This window comes from Peromyscus leucopus, chromosome 8b, assembly GCF_004664715.2.
Source record: "Peromyscus leucopus breed LL Stock chromosome 8b, UCI_PerLeu_2.1, whole genome shotgun sequence".
Lineage (NCBI taxonomy): Eukaryota > Metazoa > Chordata > Mammalia > Rodentia > Cricetidae > Peromyscus > Peromyscus leucopus.
The window spans coordinates 33,975,122-33,994,405 of NC_051086.1; the positions used below are offsets into that span (position 1 = coordinate 33,975,122).

Sequence of the window (19,284 nt, forward strand, 5' to 3'; positions counted from 1 at the left end):
GAGGAGAGGGAGGGGGGATTGTAGGAGCCAGGGAGGGTGTCAGGGACATCGCAGGAAAACCCACAGGAAAGGGTAGCCTGACTCATGGGGACTCACAGAGTCTGAACCAACAACCAGGGAGCCTGCATGGGACTGACCTAGACCCTTCTGCATATATGTGACAGTCGTGTAGCTTGGTCTATTTGTGGGACTCCTGGCAATGGGAGCAGGGGCTGTCCCTGGTGCTTTGGCTGGCTCTTGGGAACTTGTTCCCCATGCTGGATCGCCCTGCCCAACCTGAATGGGGGAGGTGCTTGGTCTAACAGCAGCTTGATATGCCATGCTTTGCTGATGCCCATGGGAAGCTTGCCGCTTTCTGAGTGAATACAGAGAAAGGGTAGGTAGGGGGAGGGAAGAGGGGTGGGTTGAGGGGGGATGGAGGGAAAGGGGGGAGGGAGTGGGAGGAGAGGAGGGAGGGGAGGCTTCAGCCAGGATGTAAAATAAATAAATAAACAAATTTTAAAAAAGATTCTGGGGATAAGAGATGGTTTAGTGGTTAAGAGCACTGGCTGCTTTTCCTGAAGATCCAGATTCAATTCCTAGCACCCACACAGTGGCTAATGTATGTCTGTTACTCCAGCTCCAGGACATCCAATGCCCTCTTCTGGCCTTTGCATGCTCCAAGCACACATGTGGTACACAGACATACACACAGGAAAAACACACACACACACACACACACACACACACACATACAGAATAATAAAAATCTTTTTAAAGAGAGAGGGGATTCTGTCTCCAAAAATTAGAGAGAGAGAGAGAGAGAGAGAGAGAGAGAGAGAGAGAGAGAGAGAGATCATAAATTTGGGTGGGGAGAATCTAAAAGGGAGGAGGAAAAAATGATCAAAATAGATAGTATGAAAAAAATTTAATGAATCAAAGCAAGCACACAAAAATACAAAAAAAGACTTAAATTGTTGTGGAATATTATTTTAAGGTGTGTTACTTTTGTTTATGTTGCATTTGCTTAACTCTGTGAAGCTGTGTTACTGTGCCTGTCTAAAACACCTGATGGTCTAATAAAGAACTGGCCAATAGCAAGGCAGGAGAAAGGATAGGTGGGGCTGGCAGGCAGAGAGTGTATATAGAAGGAGAAAACTGGAAGGAGAGATCTAAGCTCTAGGAGCCAGAGAAGGAGGAGGACTCCGGGGACCAGCCGCCCAGCTACACAGCAAGCCACTGAGTAAGAGTAAGATTTACAGAAGTACAAGAAAAGGAAAAGCCCAGAGGCAAAAGACAGATGGGATAATTTAAGATAAGGAAAGCTGGCTAGAAACTAGGCCAAGCTAAGGCGGGCATTTATAAGTAATAATAAGCCTCCCTTTGTGATTATTTATTTGGGAGCTGGGTGGCGGGCCCCCCCAAAAAAGATCAAAGACCAACCAACAACAAAAAAATCTCTAATGTAGACCATACTATGCTAAGATATAAGGGGCGTGTGTGGCTATGTTGTCCGGTGATAGGGTCTTCATGACAACCCCAATGTTGCCACAACAAAACTCTGAAATTAGAGGTCAACACTCAGTGGGAAGAAACCTCAAGATTGAAACCAATGTTTTTATGTTTTCAAGACTTTATTTGAGTATTCAGAAAATCAGAAGGTAACTTGCCCCCTAGGCTGCGTGAAATGCTCAAGTATACTAATGAAATAAGGATGTTCAACTGCATATACAGAAGCAATGTCTCCAACCATTGTGACATCTACATAAGGAACACACCACAGTGACACTAAAGTAAGCAGAGGAACCTAGGAACAAAGTCCCCTTGCTAGACAGCATCTGGTATTTCTAGAATCAGAATCTGTGAATCTGGGGAAGGAGCATAACAGTCACGTACAAATGGGATTTTCAGTGGAAAAGTAGATACAGCCCCATGGATTATCTGACCAAATAATCCCTTGCTATACATGACAATTCCACACCTAGTCAACAGTCTTCTCACTTGGGCTCAGGGGTATCGTGATATTCTGCAGGCAAACTTGAGACTGCAGGCCACTTTCTGCCTTCTAACTGAAGTCTATGTAAAGCTTTGAAATAAGTGATATTGAGGGCTGGATAGTAAACACGGATGATATAGGTTCATGGAGATCCTATGGGGAACAAGCTCTCCTTAGCATTTCCCTCTCCCACTCACCCCAGATAATCTTCTATTAAGAACCACAAAACAAATATAACTTTAGAAATTATCTAGAAAAGAAAAGTGAGCAGGTGCATTGTAAGGCTTAAATCATGAGCTTGGAAGACAAGCCCTTACTTTAAACAGACATGGTCAACACTAAAGTCCATCTGGGGCACCACAGAAGAGTAACAGAGGGCCAAAGGATGTCTGGGAAGTGACCGGACCCGTAACGGGTAAAAACGGGTCTTGTCAATGCACACCATAGAACCCAGAAGACAATGAACTAACAGCGCAAGTGTTAAAAGAACCTCACTGCCAAACTCAAAAGAGAAAACATTTCTAAAGAGTAAACACGAAACAGACATTAGCCTGCAAAGACACCAGAGACAGTGTCCACGGCTCTGTTCCAAGGAAACCTGAGTGTCCCTGACGGATGAAAAAGCAAACCTGTGGAAATACAGAAAAAGAGGGAATAAGTAGTAGAAAAAGCGAATTTTGGACAATAAATACTGATTACATTATATAATGATTATACTGCCTTAAGATTTGTAGAATTAAAATACATAGGAAAAAATCATAACGGAATAACACAAAAAAGGCCACAAGGGGACATTTTAATACTGAGAGGTGCCAGCACTGTCAGGGATTTTTTTTTGGGGGGGCGGGGACAGCACAGCATCTCAGGTATCCCAGGCCAGTCTTGAACTCACTATGTATTGGACAATGACCTTGAACTTCTAACCCTCTTACCCTCACCTCCCAAGAGCTGGGATTACAGGTGTGTGACAGACACAAAGCCCACTTTATGCAGTGCTGGGATTGAACCAGGGCTTGGTGCATGTTAGACAAGGACTCTACCCACTGAGCCACACCCCCAGTCCCGTGCGAGAATTAGAACAAGTAAAAACGTTATTTTGGATAATTAAAAGCTGGTTATAAATATTACATATACTACTAAAAGGCAAAAGACTGTAAATCAACTAGCTAATATAGGACCGAAGTGAAAAATAAAAACAATCGATCCAAGAGAAAGGGAAGAAAGACAAACGGGATTTAAAGCAGGTGAACCAACAGTGTGAACAGGGAGCAGACATCCAAGTCCACACAAAGAATAACCAATCTAAATAAACAGAGCCCAGCTACAGGGCATTAGAAAAGAAACAGGGAAACACAGACACTGAAATAGAAAAGACAAAAGGATGGGAAGACTGAAAACGTAAAAGAAAGATGGCTGCTTATATTAGCAGCAGACAAATTCCACAGCATTGAGAAAGCAAAGGGCCATACTCCAGGCGCGAAATGGGACCATTCCCACCCCCTCTGTGTGCACACCTAGGACAGGACTCAAAATGTCCCAAGTCCAAACCAGAGCGACCAGAAGGAAAGTGATCCGTGTCTACATAACTGGCGCATCAAAAGGGACATCATGAAGACAATTAGAAATCTTTTGAAGTCAATGATGCTGTCCATACAGATACCAGCAGGAGCTCACAGGACAGCTAAAACTTCTGAAGATAGGAAATACATTGATAAACTGACTGTTAATATCAAGAGATTAGAAAAAGAGAAAATTCAACCCAACAAAGAAGGAAATAAACAAACTGTCAAGAGAGTTAAAAAGCAAGAATTTAAAACCTGATCTGCCTTTAACAAGACCAGGGAAGGCATTGAGAGAAGCCCATGTTACTAATGGCAGTGTTTGGAAGTGTTCATGTGAGGCACCTAAGTGGGTTTTCTTTGTGTTTCTCACTAGAGTGTTAAGTACTCCAAGTGTTAAGGCAGCATCGGGACAGACTCTACCTCAAAAAAACTGAGCTGGGCAGGGGTGGTGCAGGCCTTTAATGCCAGTGCTCGGGAGGCAGAGACAGGCAAGTTTATGAGACTCTGTGAGTTTGAGGCCAGCCTGGTCTACAGAACTAGTTTCAGGACAGTCAGGGTTATATAGTGGGCCCCTACCTTAAAAAATTGATTAAAATTTGGAAAACAAGAAATAAAAATGTTATCATTTGACATGACTATGTTCTTATAAAATGTAAAATAGGAATAAATTAGGGAATGTAAAAACTACAGTATATCACATACCAGCAACAATTAATTAGAAAGTGAGACTCCCAAAAGATGAATACTTACATCAAAAACAATAACACTGTGAAGTAAATACTGCGTAACAAAAGATGAACAGGACTGTAACCCTCAGACAATAACATCCCAGAGAAATTAACAAAAATCTAAAAATAGTAGGAATATACCATAGCCAAAGGAATGGAATACTCTAAATTCCCCACTTAAACTACACATTCTGGGAAATTCTGTGGAAAACCTTAACAGGAATTTTGCAGAAACTGAATGGACAAGCCTAAAGTTCTAAATGCAATAAACAGCAAAACTGGAAAAGCCGTGTTGACAAGTGTAAGACTCATTACCACTCTAGAGTAACTGGAAGCATTAGAATAGCATGGGATTAAACAGACAGTGAAACTCAATGGCTCATAAACGGACTCATAGACCAGATTACAGAACCCGGAACTGACCTACGCATTAGCAGTCAGTGTATGCCTGACAAGGGGAAGGCATGGTGTACTTGGGGGAAAACGGTCCTTTTAGTAAGTGATCCTGGTCGGCTGGATCTCCAGAGAGAAACTCAAACTGTGGGCCTAAACATGAAAGATAATAAAGCTGTTAGAGGAAACAGACTGTCATTAGCTTAGGACACCTGCAACAGGGACACCAGGGGCCAGGGAGATGGCTAGGTAGGGAGAAGTGCTTGTTCCTCCAGCCTAACTCCCAGAACGCAGGTACAAGGCAGCTGCAGTGGTCTGCATCTGTAGTCCCAGCACTCCTATGGGGAGGCGGGACATGGTAACAGGAGGGCTGCCCGGGACCTTGCAGGCCAGCCAGTCTGGAGTATGAGAACAGCAGGAGAAATGAGAGAGACCCTGCCTCAAAAACAAGGTGAAGGAGAGAATCCAATCCTGAAAAGCTGTCCTGGGACCTCTTCCACCACTGCCCCTCCACCATACATTTTTAAAAAGACACAAGCATTAGCCACAGGAAGAAAAAGAACTGAAATACATTAAACTACCTTAAAAATGGAAAACCTGTGCTTATCAGATGGCATCACTGTCCAGAGAGGGAACCAAAACCCTCACTATACACTTCTCTAAATCAACAAGAGTAGGTCAGACAGCTAAGCAGAAAGGGAGGGAAGTCTTATGGATCCTTTATACAAGAGGATACTTAGGTGTTTAATACAAATAAAAGCATAACGAGGTTCAGCGTCATCAACTGAGACACTCCGCACATCCTCCAGAATGCTGACACACTCCAAGGGTGTAAGAGGACGTGGAATATAAACCAGTACAAACATTTGTGAAACTACTTCACTAGGTCTACTAAGGCTGAAAAGATGCATAAACACAGAACTTCTTGGGGACACACTGGACAAAAATGTGAACACACACACACTTTCTATTAGCTGGAGAAATGATCCCAGCAGCCATCATTCCGTAAGAAAACAGCACCGAGGCAGAAGAAAACCAGATGCCGAGCAGACTCCCCAGTTTATGTGGTAAATCATAATAGGGCCGGCCATGAGGGTGAGCCGACTGCTGCTGCATGTCATGTGACTTGAAAGATGGCAGACACAGAAGAGTGAAGTTCTTCCGATCCCAATTACATAATTTAAGAAAGGACAAAATAAATGTGTTAACAGTGAGTCAAAAGAAAGAGAGGGGACTGGGGGGCAGTGGTTACAGGGGTGACGTAATTTTTCTTTATGTGAATGTTGATTATACAGATGTGTTTATGCTGTTATAATTTATTAGATATGTGTACTTTTTTTTGTATTACATATTACTTCAAAATCAGTTTACTTCAAAAAATCTAGGATAGGACCATGGAGATGGTTCAATAGGTAAAGGTGATTTTAAATATCAGAAGTTATGTCTCAATACTATGCATTATTCAAAGAAAGTTGAGATTCACCTTTACTCCCTCCCCCCAAAAAAGGTAGAGAATGGTAGCAGTTCTTGGGAAACAACTCAAGATTGGGAATGAAAAGCTCGATATCATCTCACAGGCAAAATTCAGGGATCCAACCAGGATGTTAGTTGAGAACACTTGTAGAAGTCAGAGGTTAACTTTGGGTGACTTCCTCAGTCACTCTCTATCTTTTTTTTTTTTGAGATGGGGTCTCATGAGTTTGCTGTTTCACTAGACTGGCTGGGCAGTGGCCCTAGGAGCCTCCCGGCTCTGCCCTCCAATGCTAGGGTTACAGATGTGTGATGCCATGTACAGCTTTCACCCAAGAGGTGGGGATCTGAAGTCAGGTCCTGCTGTTTGCGCAGCAGGCATTGACACACTAAGCCACCCCCAAGTCTTAACCTCACTCATTTTTAGTTCCTAGTAGAATGAGCTTGTAGGAGGCAGGGTTTGGTTGGAGGAGGCATGTCCCTGTGAGTATGTCTTGTTCCTGACCCCTTCCTGTTTTGTCCCTTAGCTTCCAGGCCACCAAAAGCAATGGAGCCAGCTCACCATGGACTACAAACTCTGGAACTGAGCCAGAATAAACCTTCATTCTGAGTCATTTCTCTCAGGTATTTTGCCACAGCAAGAAAATATGACTCGGAAAAGAAGTCCAGGAAATACTGGCACAAAACAAAGCTATCAGGGCTGAAGAGAAAGTTCAGCAGCCTGGGGACCTGAGTTCCCCTTCCAGTACTGGTGGTGGTGGTGGTGGTGGTGGTGGGGTGGTGGTGGGTGGTGGTGGTGGTGGTGGTGGTGGTGGTGGTGGTGGTGGTGGGGGTGGTGGTGATGTGGTGGTGGTGGTGGTGAACTCGACTCACAACTGCAGCTACAGGAGAATCTGATGCCCTCTCTTGGTCTCTGAGAGCACTGCACTCACATGCACCACCACCGCCCCCCCCCCAATAATAAAACAAAGTCAGACATGGTGATAAACATCACCCTGAATTCGAGGCCACTCTGCTCTGCAGAGCAAGTTCCAGGATAGCCAAAATCCACCACCACCACCACCACCACCACCACCACCACCACCACCAGCAACAACAACAAAACAACAACATTTAAAACCAAGCTAGTGGTTTTCTAGTGTACCAGGAGGAAGATGTGGTGAGGAATCATGCTGGACTTCAAAGATGAGGTTAGATCTCATTCTTAAACTGGGTGGTAGGATATGAGTATTGCATCTTTATCATTGTTTATACTCCTTAGGGCTGTTCAAAACTTATATGGTTTTTTTTGTTTTGTTTGTTTTTGGTTTTTCGAGACAGGGTTTCTCTGTGTAGCTTTGCGCCTTTCCTGGAACTCACTTGGTAGCCCAGGCTGGCCTCGAACTCACAGAGATCCGCCTGGCTCTGCCTCCCGAGTGCTGGGATTAAAGGCGTGTGCCACCACTGCCCGGCTTATATGTTATTTTTATAGCCGGTGTACAATATTCAAAATAAATGTATTTTAAGGCTCAAAAAGAAATTATAATGCTAAGTGCAAAAATAAAATTGCAACATGGAAGGCCAATATCAGCTCTAAAAATTTTCCCAATAAATGTAAGAGAAAACAGTGCAATGAAGACAGAGAATAAGAGGACATAACGCAACATTAATGTGATAAGTAGGGGTGGGAATGGTGGCTTAATAGGTAAGAGCACTTGCTGCAGGCGCATGAGAACCTGAGTTTGGATCCCTAGCATCAGGTAAAGGCCGGGTGTGGCCTCCAGCAGCTGCAACCCCAGCACTGGAGAGGAGGGTGACAGAGACAGGAAAATCACGGGGCTTGCTGGCCACCAGTCTAGCTGAAAGATAGCCAGCTCCAGGTTCAGTGAGAGAGCCTGCCTCAAGGGAATAAGACAGAGGATGATGCTCAACATCCTCTGGCTTCTGTCTCTGTAGACGCACGCACGCACGCACGCACGCACGCACGCACGCACGCACGCATACACAAGTAAAGTAAAAGGAAATAAAATTATATGGTTATAAACGAACACATTCATAGATCAAAAACGAGAAGGGAAAGCTAAAGGGTAGGAGACACCGAGACATAACAGATGATTAATAAATGAGGAAGGAAGTATAAAAATGACCAGCAGCTACTTGAGAGAAGGTCTGGTGGGTTCCCTTGGGATTCTGCACGATCAAAAGGAATGAAAAGGAGAAAAGAAGAAAATGCAAGAGCTTTGGAGCCAGGTGGGTTTATGTTAACCCCCCCTCCCCAAGAGCAGCATCAATCAGTCCTAATCCGTTATCTCCACTGGGTGGGGTCGGCTGCAGAGTACACTCTTGATTTGCAGGATATTAAAGATTAAGTGTGTCAGCAAGCAAAATGCCTACCCCAGAGCATCCTGGGTAGCACTCAACTCTCAGCTCTGTCCGCTCGTGGCCCGAGGACAGAAAACATAAAAAGCAAAACCATCTACCATGGTATTTTTCTTTCTGTGATTAAAAATAACTGTCTAAGTGTGAGTGTTGGCAAAGAGATGTGGGCAAAGAGAAAAAGCCTTATTTCCTGCTGGTGGGAGTGTAAAGCACAGCCATATGGAAATCAGTATGGAGATTTCTTAAAAAAAAAAAAAATTAAAAATTCAACTACCGTCTGACCCGGCTATCTCATGCTTAACAGATACTCAAGGCACTCTACACCGCACCACATCTTATTTGTGCTTAATTCACAATAGTCAGAAAATGGAACCAGCCTAGATGTCCATCAACAGGAAATGATGATGAAAATGTGGTAATATATATAGCGAATTTTAGGAAACCATAAAGAAAAACGCAAGTCTTAGGAAAATGGAAGGAGAGGGAAAGTGTTATATTATGCGAGGTAACTCAGACTGAGAAGGAAAAAATTACATATTCTCACTCATTGTATCCCAGCTTGTAATGTTTTTATGTGAGTGTGGGTATAAGCTACGAAACAAGAAAGGAGCCCATGAGAGGGGGGGAAGAGATGCTGAAAAGGGGTGGGCAATAGGATGTATATGACTTAAAAGTGAAAAAATTTTAATATAATACAGCTGAGCAGTCCTTGTCAGAAATAATGCCTGGGAAGAGAGTGTTTCACTGTTGTTGTTGTTTTTTTTCATTTTGGGATGTCTGCACAAGCATAAGGAGAAATCTTGGGGATGGGATCCAAGATTAAACATGAACCCCCTTTTGTTTATGTATACTTTATACATACAACCTAAGGTAATCTTATAGAATACTTTCAGTGTCTGAATTTTGACCTCAATCTGTCATCTGAGGTCAGGTTTGGTGGCTTGTCAGTACTCAAAATGTTGGAGATTTTGGGCTGGCAAGATGGCTTAGTGAGTTAAGGCATTTGGTTGTCAAAGAACATCAAATCCATAGAATATTCTATAGGGGTGAGTTAAAGATGTTTATTTCCCTGTACTGGGGATTGAACCTAGGACAGTTGGTTCTCAACCTTCCTAATGCTGGAACCCTTTAATACAGTTTCTCATATTGTGGTGACCCCCAACCATAGATTATTTTTGTTGCTACTTCATAACTGTAATTTTGCTACTGTTATGAATCATAATGTGAATATCTGTGTTTTCTGATAGTCTTAGGTGACCCCTGCAAAAGGTCATCCAACCCCCAAAAGGTGACCTATAGGTTGAGAAACATTGACCTAAGATCTCACGCATGCTCTATCACTGAGCTCCATCAGTGGTCAATGAATATTTAATAACTGCAAATTTAAGTTATGATAGTTAAATTCTATCAAGCATTGAGTTCTAAACATTTGAGGTGGGTAGATATCAGCTATAAAATATAAACCTCTGCCTATTTCACTGGATCACAGTGAAAAAAATAGTAATAAGAGGTTTTAAAAGATACTTTACAGGTCAGGTGTGGTGGCGCACACCTTTAATCCCAGCACTCAGGAGGCAGAGACAGGTGGATCTCTGTAAGTTCAAGGTTAGTCTGGTCTACATAGCAACTTCCAAGACAGCCAGGGCTATGTGGAGAGAGACTCTGTCTCAAAAAAAAAAAAAAAAAAAGATATTTTACAGCCTGTAACACACTACAGGAAAGTGTAATGTTACAGCATCTTAGGTAAAGCAGGGAACTTTCTAGAATACTTCAAAGTAGCAGGAAGACATATCCCCATCTTGGAGTCACAACCCCCAGGGGACTCCTCAGAACAAGTGACAGTCCCTGAGCTGTCCTGCTCTCTCCATCCCAGGCATCCAGTCTCACTAGCAAGCACAACTGCACCAGGTGTGAGCCATACAGCCAAGTCTACAACAATCCTGGCCCTTCTGGCACCTGCAGCCAAGCACACAGCCTGGAACACCAGGGCAGGTCAATGCTGGCTGAATATATTTCCGTGTGGTTGGAGAAAGAAGAGGGAGGTGAGGACATGTGTAGAGTGTCACTAGAAAAAGGGGAGCTTCAGTGAGCACAGAACTGTCTCCAGAGCCCCAGGAGACTCCTCACCAGAGGAGCCCGGGTGGCCCCTGCACACTGGATGTAAGAGAGGCCACTCCAACACAGGAGTGGGGGAAGAGGACTGCTAATTTTTTTAAAAATTTATTTTCATTTATGTGAATGCATGTGTGTGCAGTGTGCCTATGGAGGCCAGATGAGGATGTTGGATCCCCTGGAGCTGGAGTTACAGGCAACTGTGAGCTGCCCAGCAGGGGTACTGGGAACTGAAGTCGGGTCCTCAGGAAGAGGGGCAAGCACTCTTAACTGCTGAGCCACCTCTCCAGCCCCAGACTACTAATTAATGTGAACCAAAGAGAGGAAAGAGATGACGGCAGGAAGGACTCCAACAAGCACAGACTTTCATGATGCATGCCAGTTTGGGTATGTATGCTGGGACAATGTGGCGCAGGCCTGTCATGTCTGCTGAGACCTCATGCCTACCCCACCGACTGGGCTCCTCCCAATGTCCCACACGCATGGTTCTTACCAAGAACAAAGCCTCCTGGAGCATCCTCTGACACGCATTTGTCTGCCTTTTCCAGGTGAAAAAACACATCTGGTTTGGATCCCGAGAGTCCTGTTTTTGAAGGAGGAAAAAAAAAATTGATCTTATCTGTTCATAATGGAGATAAAAGTCATTGTAAGGATGAGACCTGGTCCTCAGAACTTTCTGGAAATGGTGATCAGAAAGGAAGGGGAGCATATTTGTGTGTGTGTGGTGGCTTGGGCTTGAAACAGACAGTCTGTTTTCATATCCCTCTCAATTGTGACACATCTCCAGGTATGACTTCAGCAGAGCTCTGGGGACCCCAAGGGGACAGACACATGGTAGGAGTGAAGGAAGGCAGTATCATCAGCAGGCTCAATTCCAACCCAATCTGTTGTATGGCAGTTTTGGGGGGGGGGGGTGTCCTAACAAGTCCCCAGAGGTGAAGCTAAATGCTGTGGTGTCCAGCTTACCCAGCGAGACCAGGTTGCTGTAGTTCTCTGACATCACATCCCTGTACAGGGCCCTCTGGGCAGAGCTCAGCTGTCTCCACTCCTCCTGGGTGAAGAGCACAGCCACATCCTTGAAGGTCACCAAGTCCTGTAACAGAGAACCCTTTCTTACAGACCAGGAGATACCACAGGAAAGCCCATACTGGCTGTCCCAGAAGCTCATGGGGACCATTAGCCTGCAGGAAGCTGGTGTCCAGAGACAAGCTAGGCATGTCTTCGGGATCTCCTAGGCTGAGCTTTGCGCTGAAGACATGTTTTGTCCTCCACTTTGACGCCAGTAGTAGAGAAACAGTGAGACTGTGAACTTGTTTACTTGCCCACACCACCTCCCATCTTTCTCCACAGCCCTAATGTAGCTGGTGTAATGTCAGCATAACACAGACTTCCATGTTTGTGTTGATGATTGTTTAGATAAACATATTGCACCAGCAGTAATATAAAAGCATAATGTAGCTGGGCGATAGTGGTGCACGCCTTTAATCCCAGCACTCGGGAGGCAGAGCCAGGCAGATCTCTGTGAGTTCCAGGCCAGCCTGGTCTACAGAGCGAGATCCAGGACAGGCGCCAAAACTACACAGAGAAACCCTGTCTCGAAACAAACAAACAATTAAAAGTATAATGCAGACAGTATTGTAGAGCAGCTAACCCATGATCATAATAGCAAACAACATTGATACACCTGTTGTACTCTTTTTAAATCATTATTTTAGAGTACACTCTGATACATTCAAGAAACCTTTACTGTAGAACAGTATGCCGTGTTTCCCCAGCAGTAACCTCACGTGTTTCATGCTTTCCACATCTCTGGATTACCCTAGGAGGCCAGATTGAATGGCCGACCCACACCATTTAGGTTGGGAGGAAAACCCTCCGTGTTCACATCAAGATGAAACAGCTTCACGATGCACTTCTCAGAATGTACCCATGTCATTGGGTGGCACATAACCACTGTTTTCAGTAAGACTTCCTTTCCTTCAACTGCTCCTCTACCCACCCCAACACATGTGTGAGTGTACACACACACACACACACACACACACACACACACACACACACACACCACGGACATAATCATTCTGTGCTATGATCCCATGTCTTCTCTGATTATAACTCATCTCTTCTTTGGAAATTCTGAACAAGAACAGAAAGAGTGTCTCTCAGGAGCCTGAAATCGAGCATGGAGAACAGCACCGCTCACTGTGTGGTTTTCACAGGGAGCTAGTGTGCACTGAGGAGGAAGGGTCAAGGGGAAGCCAGAAAAATGCCTGCTTTAACTTACGACAGCTTAATTAAGTTTGTTACCTGTACCCAAAGCCTTGGCACACATCGAGGAGCCAAGAACCACTGGCTGAAGTGAACCCATGAACTGATTTATCAAGAACTGTTATTCATCTCAGGTTTCTAACATAGTTCACAGACCTGGCACATTTTATATCCCTAAGTTAGGTCTGCCCGATGGCAGCCAAATCTTGGTAACCTGTAAACAACATAAACAGGGTTTAAGTGCTGTGCCTCAGATATGGTTCATTCCTCCAACATACATGTGCCTGGTGTCCAGTGCCAATGTGTTGGGAAGTGGGAATCTGTAAGAGGTGGGGCTCACAGGGGAAGGGATTGAGTTACTTGAGTTCCATTCTCTGGAGGGCGCACTGCACAGCTTGTGGGAACGGGAGGATGGGGCAGGTCTCTCTGGACTGCAGTGGCTATTATGAGCAGGTTGTTAGGAAGGGAATTTAACACCTCTGGCACTCTTTCTTGTTTCCTCTCACCATACAACACTCTCCACACCCCTTTCCTTCCCGCCTTGTGGTACCATCCACTACATACAATGCAGCAGAGAGCCCTTGCTACACATGGCCGCCGGATCTTGAACTTTCAACCTCTAAATGAAGCTCATTTGCTTACAAAAAAAACCAAGGGAATGAGCAGTCAGCAAGCTGAAACTGTTGGCTGTTCACCCAGCTTCTCACCTCCCATATGTTACAGTTAAAGGCCTCAAATTAAAATAGATTTTACCAAATGAATCTGGCTATAAACAGGCTGGCGCTACTCACACTATTTTTCAGCTCTGAGCTGCTTTGGAACAATCCTTCTCTATACTATGAATATGTATTACTCTCATTGGTTGATAAAAAGCTGACAGGCCAGTAGCTGGGCAGGAAGTTAGGTAGGAAAGCCAAACTGAGAATGCTGGGAAAGAGGGTGGAGTCAGGAGAGACACCAGTCAGCCAGCTGCCCAGGAAGCAAGACATGCTAGAAGACAGGTAAAGCCACGAGCCACATGGCAATACATAGATTGATAGAAATGGGTTAATTTAAGTTGTAAGCTAGTTAGTAACAAGCCTGAGCTATTAGCTGAGTATTTATAATTAATATAAGCCTCTGTGTGGTAATTTGGGAAGAGGCTCCCAGGTATTTGGGAACAGGTAGTTGGGACAGGAAATGTCCGTTTACACTGAGCTCTATGTAGAAGGCTCTCCATGTAACCCATGCTGGCCCTGAACTTTCAATCTTCTTCCTGCAGCCTTCCAAGTGTTAGGATTACAGGTGTAAACCATCATGCTCAGCTCTGTGTGTGTGTGTGTGTGTGTGTGTGTGTGTGTGTGTGTGTGTGTGTTGCTGGAGACTGAACCGAGGGCCTTTTACATACCAGCAAAGTTCTCTACCACAAAGCTTTACTCCTAGCCTCTAGAAGTAGAGTTCTTCGAATATTTTTAGTGACATTAAATAGTCCTCTGAAACAAAAGATACATGGTATCTTGAAAAGAAAGAAAGAATCGAGAGGAGTCTACAAAACTCCATTTTCACAGGAAAAAGTTCCAATTCCTTCTCTTGGTTCCTTTGCCAGACCCTGTTTTTACCATTTTGGACTCCCATCTTACTGGCTAATACAAAGTGTAAGATTTTCATTTCAGACTAAGCTAGACTCCTGCCCGCCTGCTGTGCCATTTACATGACGTATGTAAAGCTCCAAAGCCTGCTAGGATGAGATAGGAAGTGGAGGGGAGCAACTGGGGTCAGGTGTTTGGGGGAGGCTGGGGTCAGAGCAAACAACCTTATATTCTTCAAGTCAAGAACCCAGCAGCGGGGGCGGGTGACTCACAACACTCCTCCACTCACCTGGACCAGGGCTGGGAGGTGGCTGGCAGCCATTTCTTCTTCTCTGCTGAGCTCTCTGAGGACCACCAAGCACGGAGGAGGCAGGTGAGGAGCTTTGCACCTGTGGGGTTCCCTCAGGCTAGAAGCGCCTGCACACCTGTGATGAGAGGGCTGGGTCAAAAGTCACAGGGTGTGAACCTGACCATCCATAGCCTTTGGTTAGTTTGCTCCTAGTTCCCTAATGCTTCTGAGAGAGTTCCTCCTTGTCTCATCTGCAAGGTGACTTGCTCCCCGTGCCATTTCCTCTTGGCATCTTTCCTTTGGTGAGATCCTCCATGCCTTCCCGTTCTGCGTCTTAACGGCTTTGACTTTCCCTTGCCGAAAGCTTGTCCAGGCCGGCAGTTCTCAAACCATCCTCTGTCCTTTTCCCTAAAGGTACGGTTGGGAGTCTGAAGACATCTTTCCTCCCAGGACTGCTTGATCCTGGTGAGAGGGAAGGAGGGGGAAAGGAAGAGGAGCTAAGCAAGCCAGATCTTCATCTCAGAAGCCTTGCAGGCCAAACTCTTTTGTGGTCTCAGGATTCTCCTTTGGGTTCGGTTGAGTGACCCGGAGTCAAAGGCAGTGTATTTGCGTGCTGTGTATGTGTGGGTGGGGTGGGGAGTGGGCGGGGGTCATTCACACAGGTCACCCTTCACCGCTTTGTCACATGCAGGGGCTGCACTGCAGTTGCCCCATTCTCAAGTTCCTCAGACAGGACTTGAAGCCCCACCGGGAATATACTCATCAATTGGATGCTAACCGCCTTCCTGAGTCTGCCCTCAGACACGCTAGAGACAACCACCCTTCTCCATATGCAATCACGTTCGGACCCCTCAGGTCCACCACAAGACCATTCTGCCAGTCCTTTCTCTGTGTGGAGTCAAATCTCAGTACACATGCTGCGAAGTTAAGGGCATGGGATCCATGTCCTCTAAAACGGACCACAACCCAGCACGCCCTTCCCCCAGACCTGACCGTCGCTCTCCGGCTCCACTCTGGACACTGCTGGTCACCGAGGGGCTGCCCTTCGAGGCGCCACCACCGCGGCGACAGAGCATAGCCGCCACATAGCAGTCAGGACACAATGAGCTGGAGCCTGCAGCCTGAAGCGGGATCGCGCGTGCGCATTGCTCCTGGAGCCGGGGACCCTAATTCCCACAAATCACGGTGCTGCAACTCTAGGATTTCGGACTCCTTTTCCCAGAGGGATAGTGGAAGGCAAAAGTGATGATGTACGCCGGCGCAGAGTGGCTTTGTGGGCTGAACTACAGTTCCCAGACTCCTCCGCGGGGGCACTGAATCGTCTTCCACCCAGCGTGGAGCAGGAATGCGATCGGGTTCTACGAAGGATGCTTGCTTGTGTTTCTGCGGTAAACACGGCCCAGGATGTTGTCATTCCCGGGGAGCTCGACTCTGGGACCTGCGACTAAAGCCCGGGAAGATCCAGAAACTGCATAGGAGGGCCGAGCTTCTGGGAAAGGGCTGGAAAGACTGTCAGGATCGCGCTCTCGACAGGCACTTGGGTCCGTGCGGCGCTGGCAGAGCGCTCAATGCAGCGGGGCTACGTGGCTGTCACCCAGACGCGCGGGGATGAGAGGTGGGAGGAACAGGAGTGAAGTAGGGGAGCGACGACCCTGGAGGTCAACAAGTCTTTCTGGGACCGCGGGGTGGAGCCGGCGAGGATGGGGTGATGTAACCAGGGCCTCCGCCTAGAAATATTTAGTTGCCTTTGAATATGTAGTAAGTATTCATGGAGCAACTTTCTTGTTGGCAAAATAGTAAAACAATTAAATTTAAAATTTAAAATATGACCTGAGGATTGGCACTTCAGGGACGGCTGGCTACCCTTCAGGATGCAATGTCTGTGACTCTGTCCGGTGCTTTAAAGGTGTCGTTCTCTCACTTAGGGAGCATGTAGGTGCCAGGCACTGTGCAGAGGCTGGAGAAACAGAGTAACCCTGCACTGGAGGGTTGGCTTGACTAGGGAAGGTGGTCCATCAAACAGAAAATATTCATCAGGGAGTGACAGGACAGTACGACCGTGTGAGTGAGTTACAGAGAGGACGGGGGGGGGGGCGACAGTTGGAAGATTTGACTTTCCTGGGAAGAGCTGCCCACAGAGAAGCTGGCTTGGTGTATTTGATGCTTAGCAAGACTAGCATCATCGACACACACACACACACACACACACACACACACACACACACACACGGAAAGAAAACAGCTCAAGATGAGAGTGCCAGCGACTCTGAGGTCTTGATAGCCATGATAGGAACATAGCATTCATTTTGTGTGATAGGAAAGCGCTTGAGGTTTGAAGTGACAGTCTGTATAGACTGGTCAGTTCTGGGGAGGACAGAGTCAGGATGAGGGCTAGGGATGGTGGTAGCACAGGGACATGGCATCTGCTGACTTGATTTCTAGCACTGAAAAAAATCATCAAAACTCACCCTGAAACAACAGCAAAATAAACAAATGAAAAGCCCAGACCATGGTGTGAGGGAGAGAAAGGACACTAGATCTGGAGGCTTCTGCAATAGGCAGTGTGTGGCATAGCCTCCCTCCATTATATACCCTCTGAAGAGACGCTGGCCAGCTGAAGCATGGCAAGCATGGCTCTAGTACGCCTTGCCCTTCCCCCATTCCGTCTTCCTTGCTAAAACCGTTAGATTATGTTCCTAAAGCTAGCCACCAAGGTCTATTCCCTTATTTGGCCACTTCTTCCTCCTGGCACTACCAAGGTCCAGCTAGCAAAGTATTGCAGTCCAGCAATCAGAAGTCCCCTTGGCTCACCTAGTTAATATACCCAATTAAAATTAAACACCTCATCCTAACACAGGGGTTCTCATTTTACCTTTATGAACCACTATTTGCCTATGGGCCATGTCTATCTCCTCTCTATCTAGACGCAGTTCTTTGTTCCTTTGGGACAAATACTCCTGTCCCCTTTCCCCTTCTTCCTTGTTCTCTCTCCTGTCTTTGTCTTTTATGTCCTCTGTCCCTCTGGGGCAAATCAATCTGCTTTGTGCTGAGAACTTGGTCTTTGGGGCCCTGAGCTGATACCTTTCCTTTCACCTTCCTCTAAGACATTTGCTTTGAGAGCCTAGTGGTTCTCCTAGATGTTTGTGGGCTCTGGTTGGCCTTTAGCACTAACTGCTTTAGGCACATTCCTAAGCACTTTATTATCTAACACAACCCAGAGCACTTAGGTTTGCACCACTAACAAGGAGGAAACAGGCACTAATGTATGAATGCCTTGAGCAAGGCCCCAGGAAGTGAAGTAGGCGGAAGCAGGAACACCTCCACTCCTGCTGATGAAGGTGCAAAGGCAATCACCCTGGCTGCCCAGGCTGGCTTGGAAGAGACATGTCTAACAGAACTGATAAAAGTAGTGCAACTTCCATTATCTGACTTATCATTTCTGATGGGGCTAGTGGAAGTCATTAGGGAAGGATTGTGGCCTTCTGCATGCGTGTGTATGCACACGTGCCTGTAACCTCTAAATAGGGCTGGAATGTAGCTGAGTTGGTCGAGTGCTTGCACGAATACCTGTATTTGATACCCAGCGCTATGTAAACTGGGTGTGGTTGCAGTACACCTGTAATTCACTTAGAAAGTAGAGGCAGGAGGATCAGAAGTTAAAGGTCTTCCTTGGCAACACACTGAATTCAAGGTCAGTCTGGATGAGACTGTCTCAGTGATTAAAACAACCCCAAACTTTTATGTATTGACACCTTTGACATAAAATCCATGAACCATCTTGCTCTAGATAGGACTCCCCTACTAGCTTTACTTACTGTTCCCAGCATTTACCTGGGCAACCCGTTTTCCTCATCGACTTTTTTTTCATTAGGATTCAGTTTAAGAATGAAAGGGGTTGAGAGAAACCAAAACTGTTTCCCTGTCTGCTCCCACTGTGAATTATGGATATGCAAATGAATGTCTATACAGGACCAGTCTGATTTCTTCAAGGGAGTGGCTACTTCTTCCTAGTTCCTAGCGTTGGTTTGCAGAGCCCAGTAACAGGATCTTTGTAGTAGGGTACAACATCTTCCTTTAGCTTCATTTCCTGTCACTTAGACTGCTCCACACTCAAATCACCAACCTCTCAGAATTTCCTAGATGTACTGGGTTCTTTGAGCCATCTTCCCATTGTTTCTGCTGCTTTGCATCAGCTGGCTTGGGCATCCTGAGCTAGAGCCACTTGGCAACAGGGACCGGGAGTCCTCCACCCCAGAACTCTTGAAGTTGACCTATGTATGTACTGTGAGTAGCAAGTGTCGCACTCATGTTGTTATTCCAGCCTGCAGCCTGAGGGAGGTACTCAAGCCAGCCTGTGGTTTGTGGGAAGAGACTGAGCCATGCAAATTAGCATAAATATAGGCAAGTGACCTACTTCAACTATGTCCTAAGGCTACATTACATCAACTGTCAAGATCCCTTCCTTTCTTCAAGTTCAAGAGCCAGATGAAGGCTCCTTTAACAGCCAGACGTTGGAGGTTAAAGGGGAACTGAGACCATCACTATCCCACAAAACTGATAC

The 19,284-nt window shown here is 45.8% G+C and overlaps 1 protein-coding gene across 4 annotated transcripts in view; it reads right to left on the reverse strand.

Moving 5' to 3' along the window:
* Positions 1–19,284, reverse strand: part of LOC114687574 (zinc finger protein 454-like) — a 32,247-nt gene that overhangs the window by 3,080 nt on the left and 9,883 nt on the right. The window contains exons 2-5 of one of the 4 annotated variants that reach the window (XM_037201508.1): positions 15,712–16,680; positions 14,724–15,185; positions 11,565–11,691; positions 11,092–11,181 (exon numbers count right to left, since the gene is read on the reverse strand). In XM_037201508.1, the coding sequence (XP_037057403.1) occupies positions 11,092–11,181; positions 11,565–11,691; positions 14,724–14,756 (250 nt within the window). In that variant the 5' untranslated portion in view covers positions 14,757–15,185; positions 15,712–16,680. Of the gene's footprint in view, positions 1–11,091; positions 11,182–11,564; positions 11,692–12,905; positions 13,745–14,723; positions 16,681–19,284 lie in introns of those variants that run through there. The other 3 variants (XM_037201509.1, XM_028862177.2, XM_037201510.1) reach the window with 3 other exon arrangements.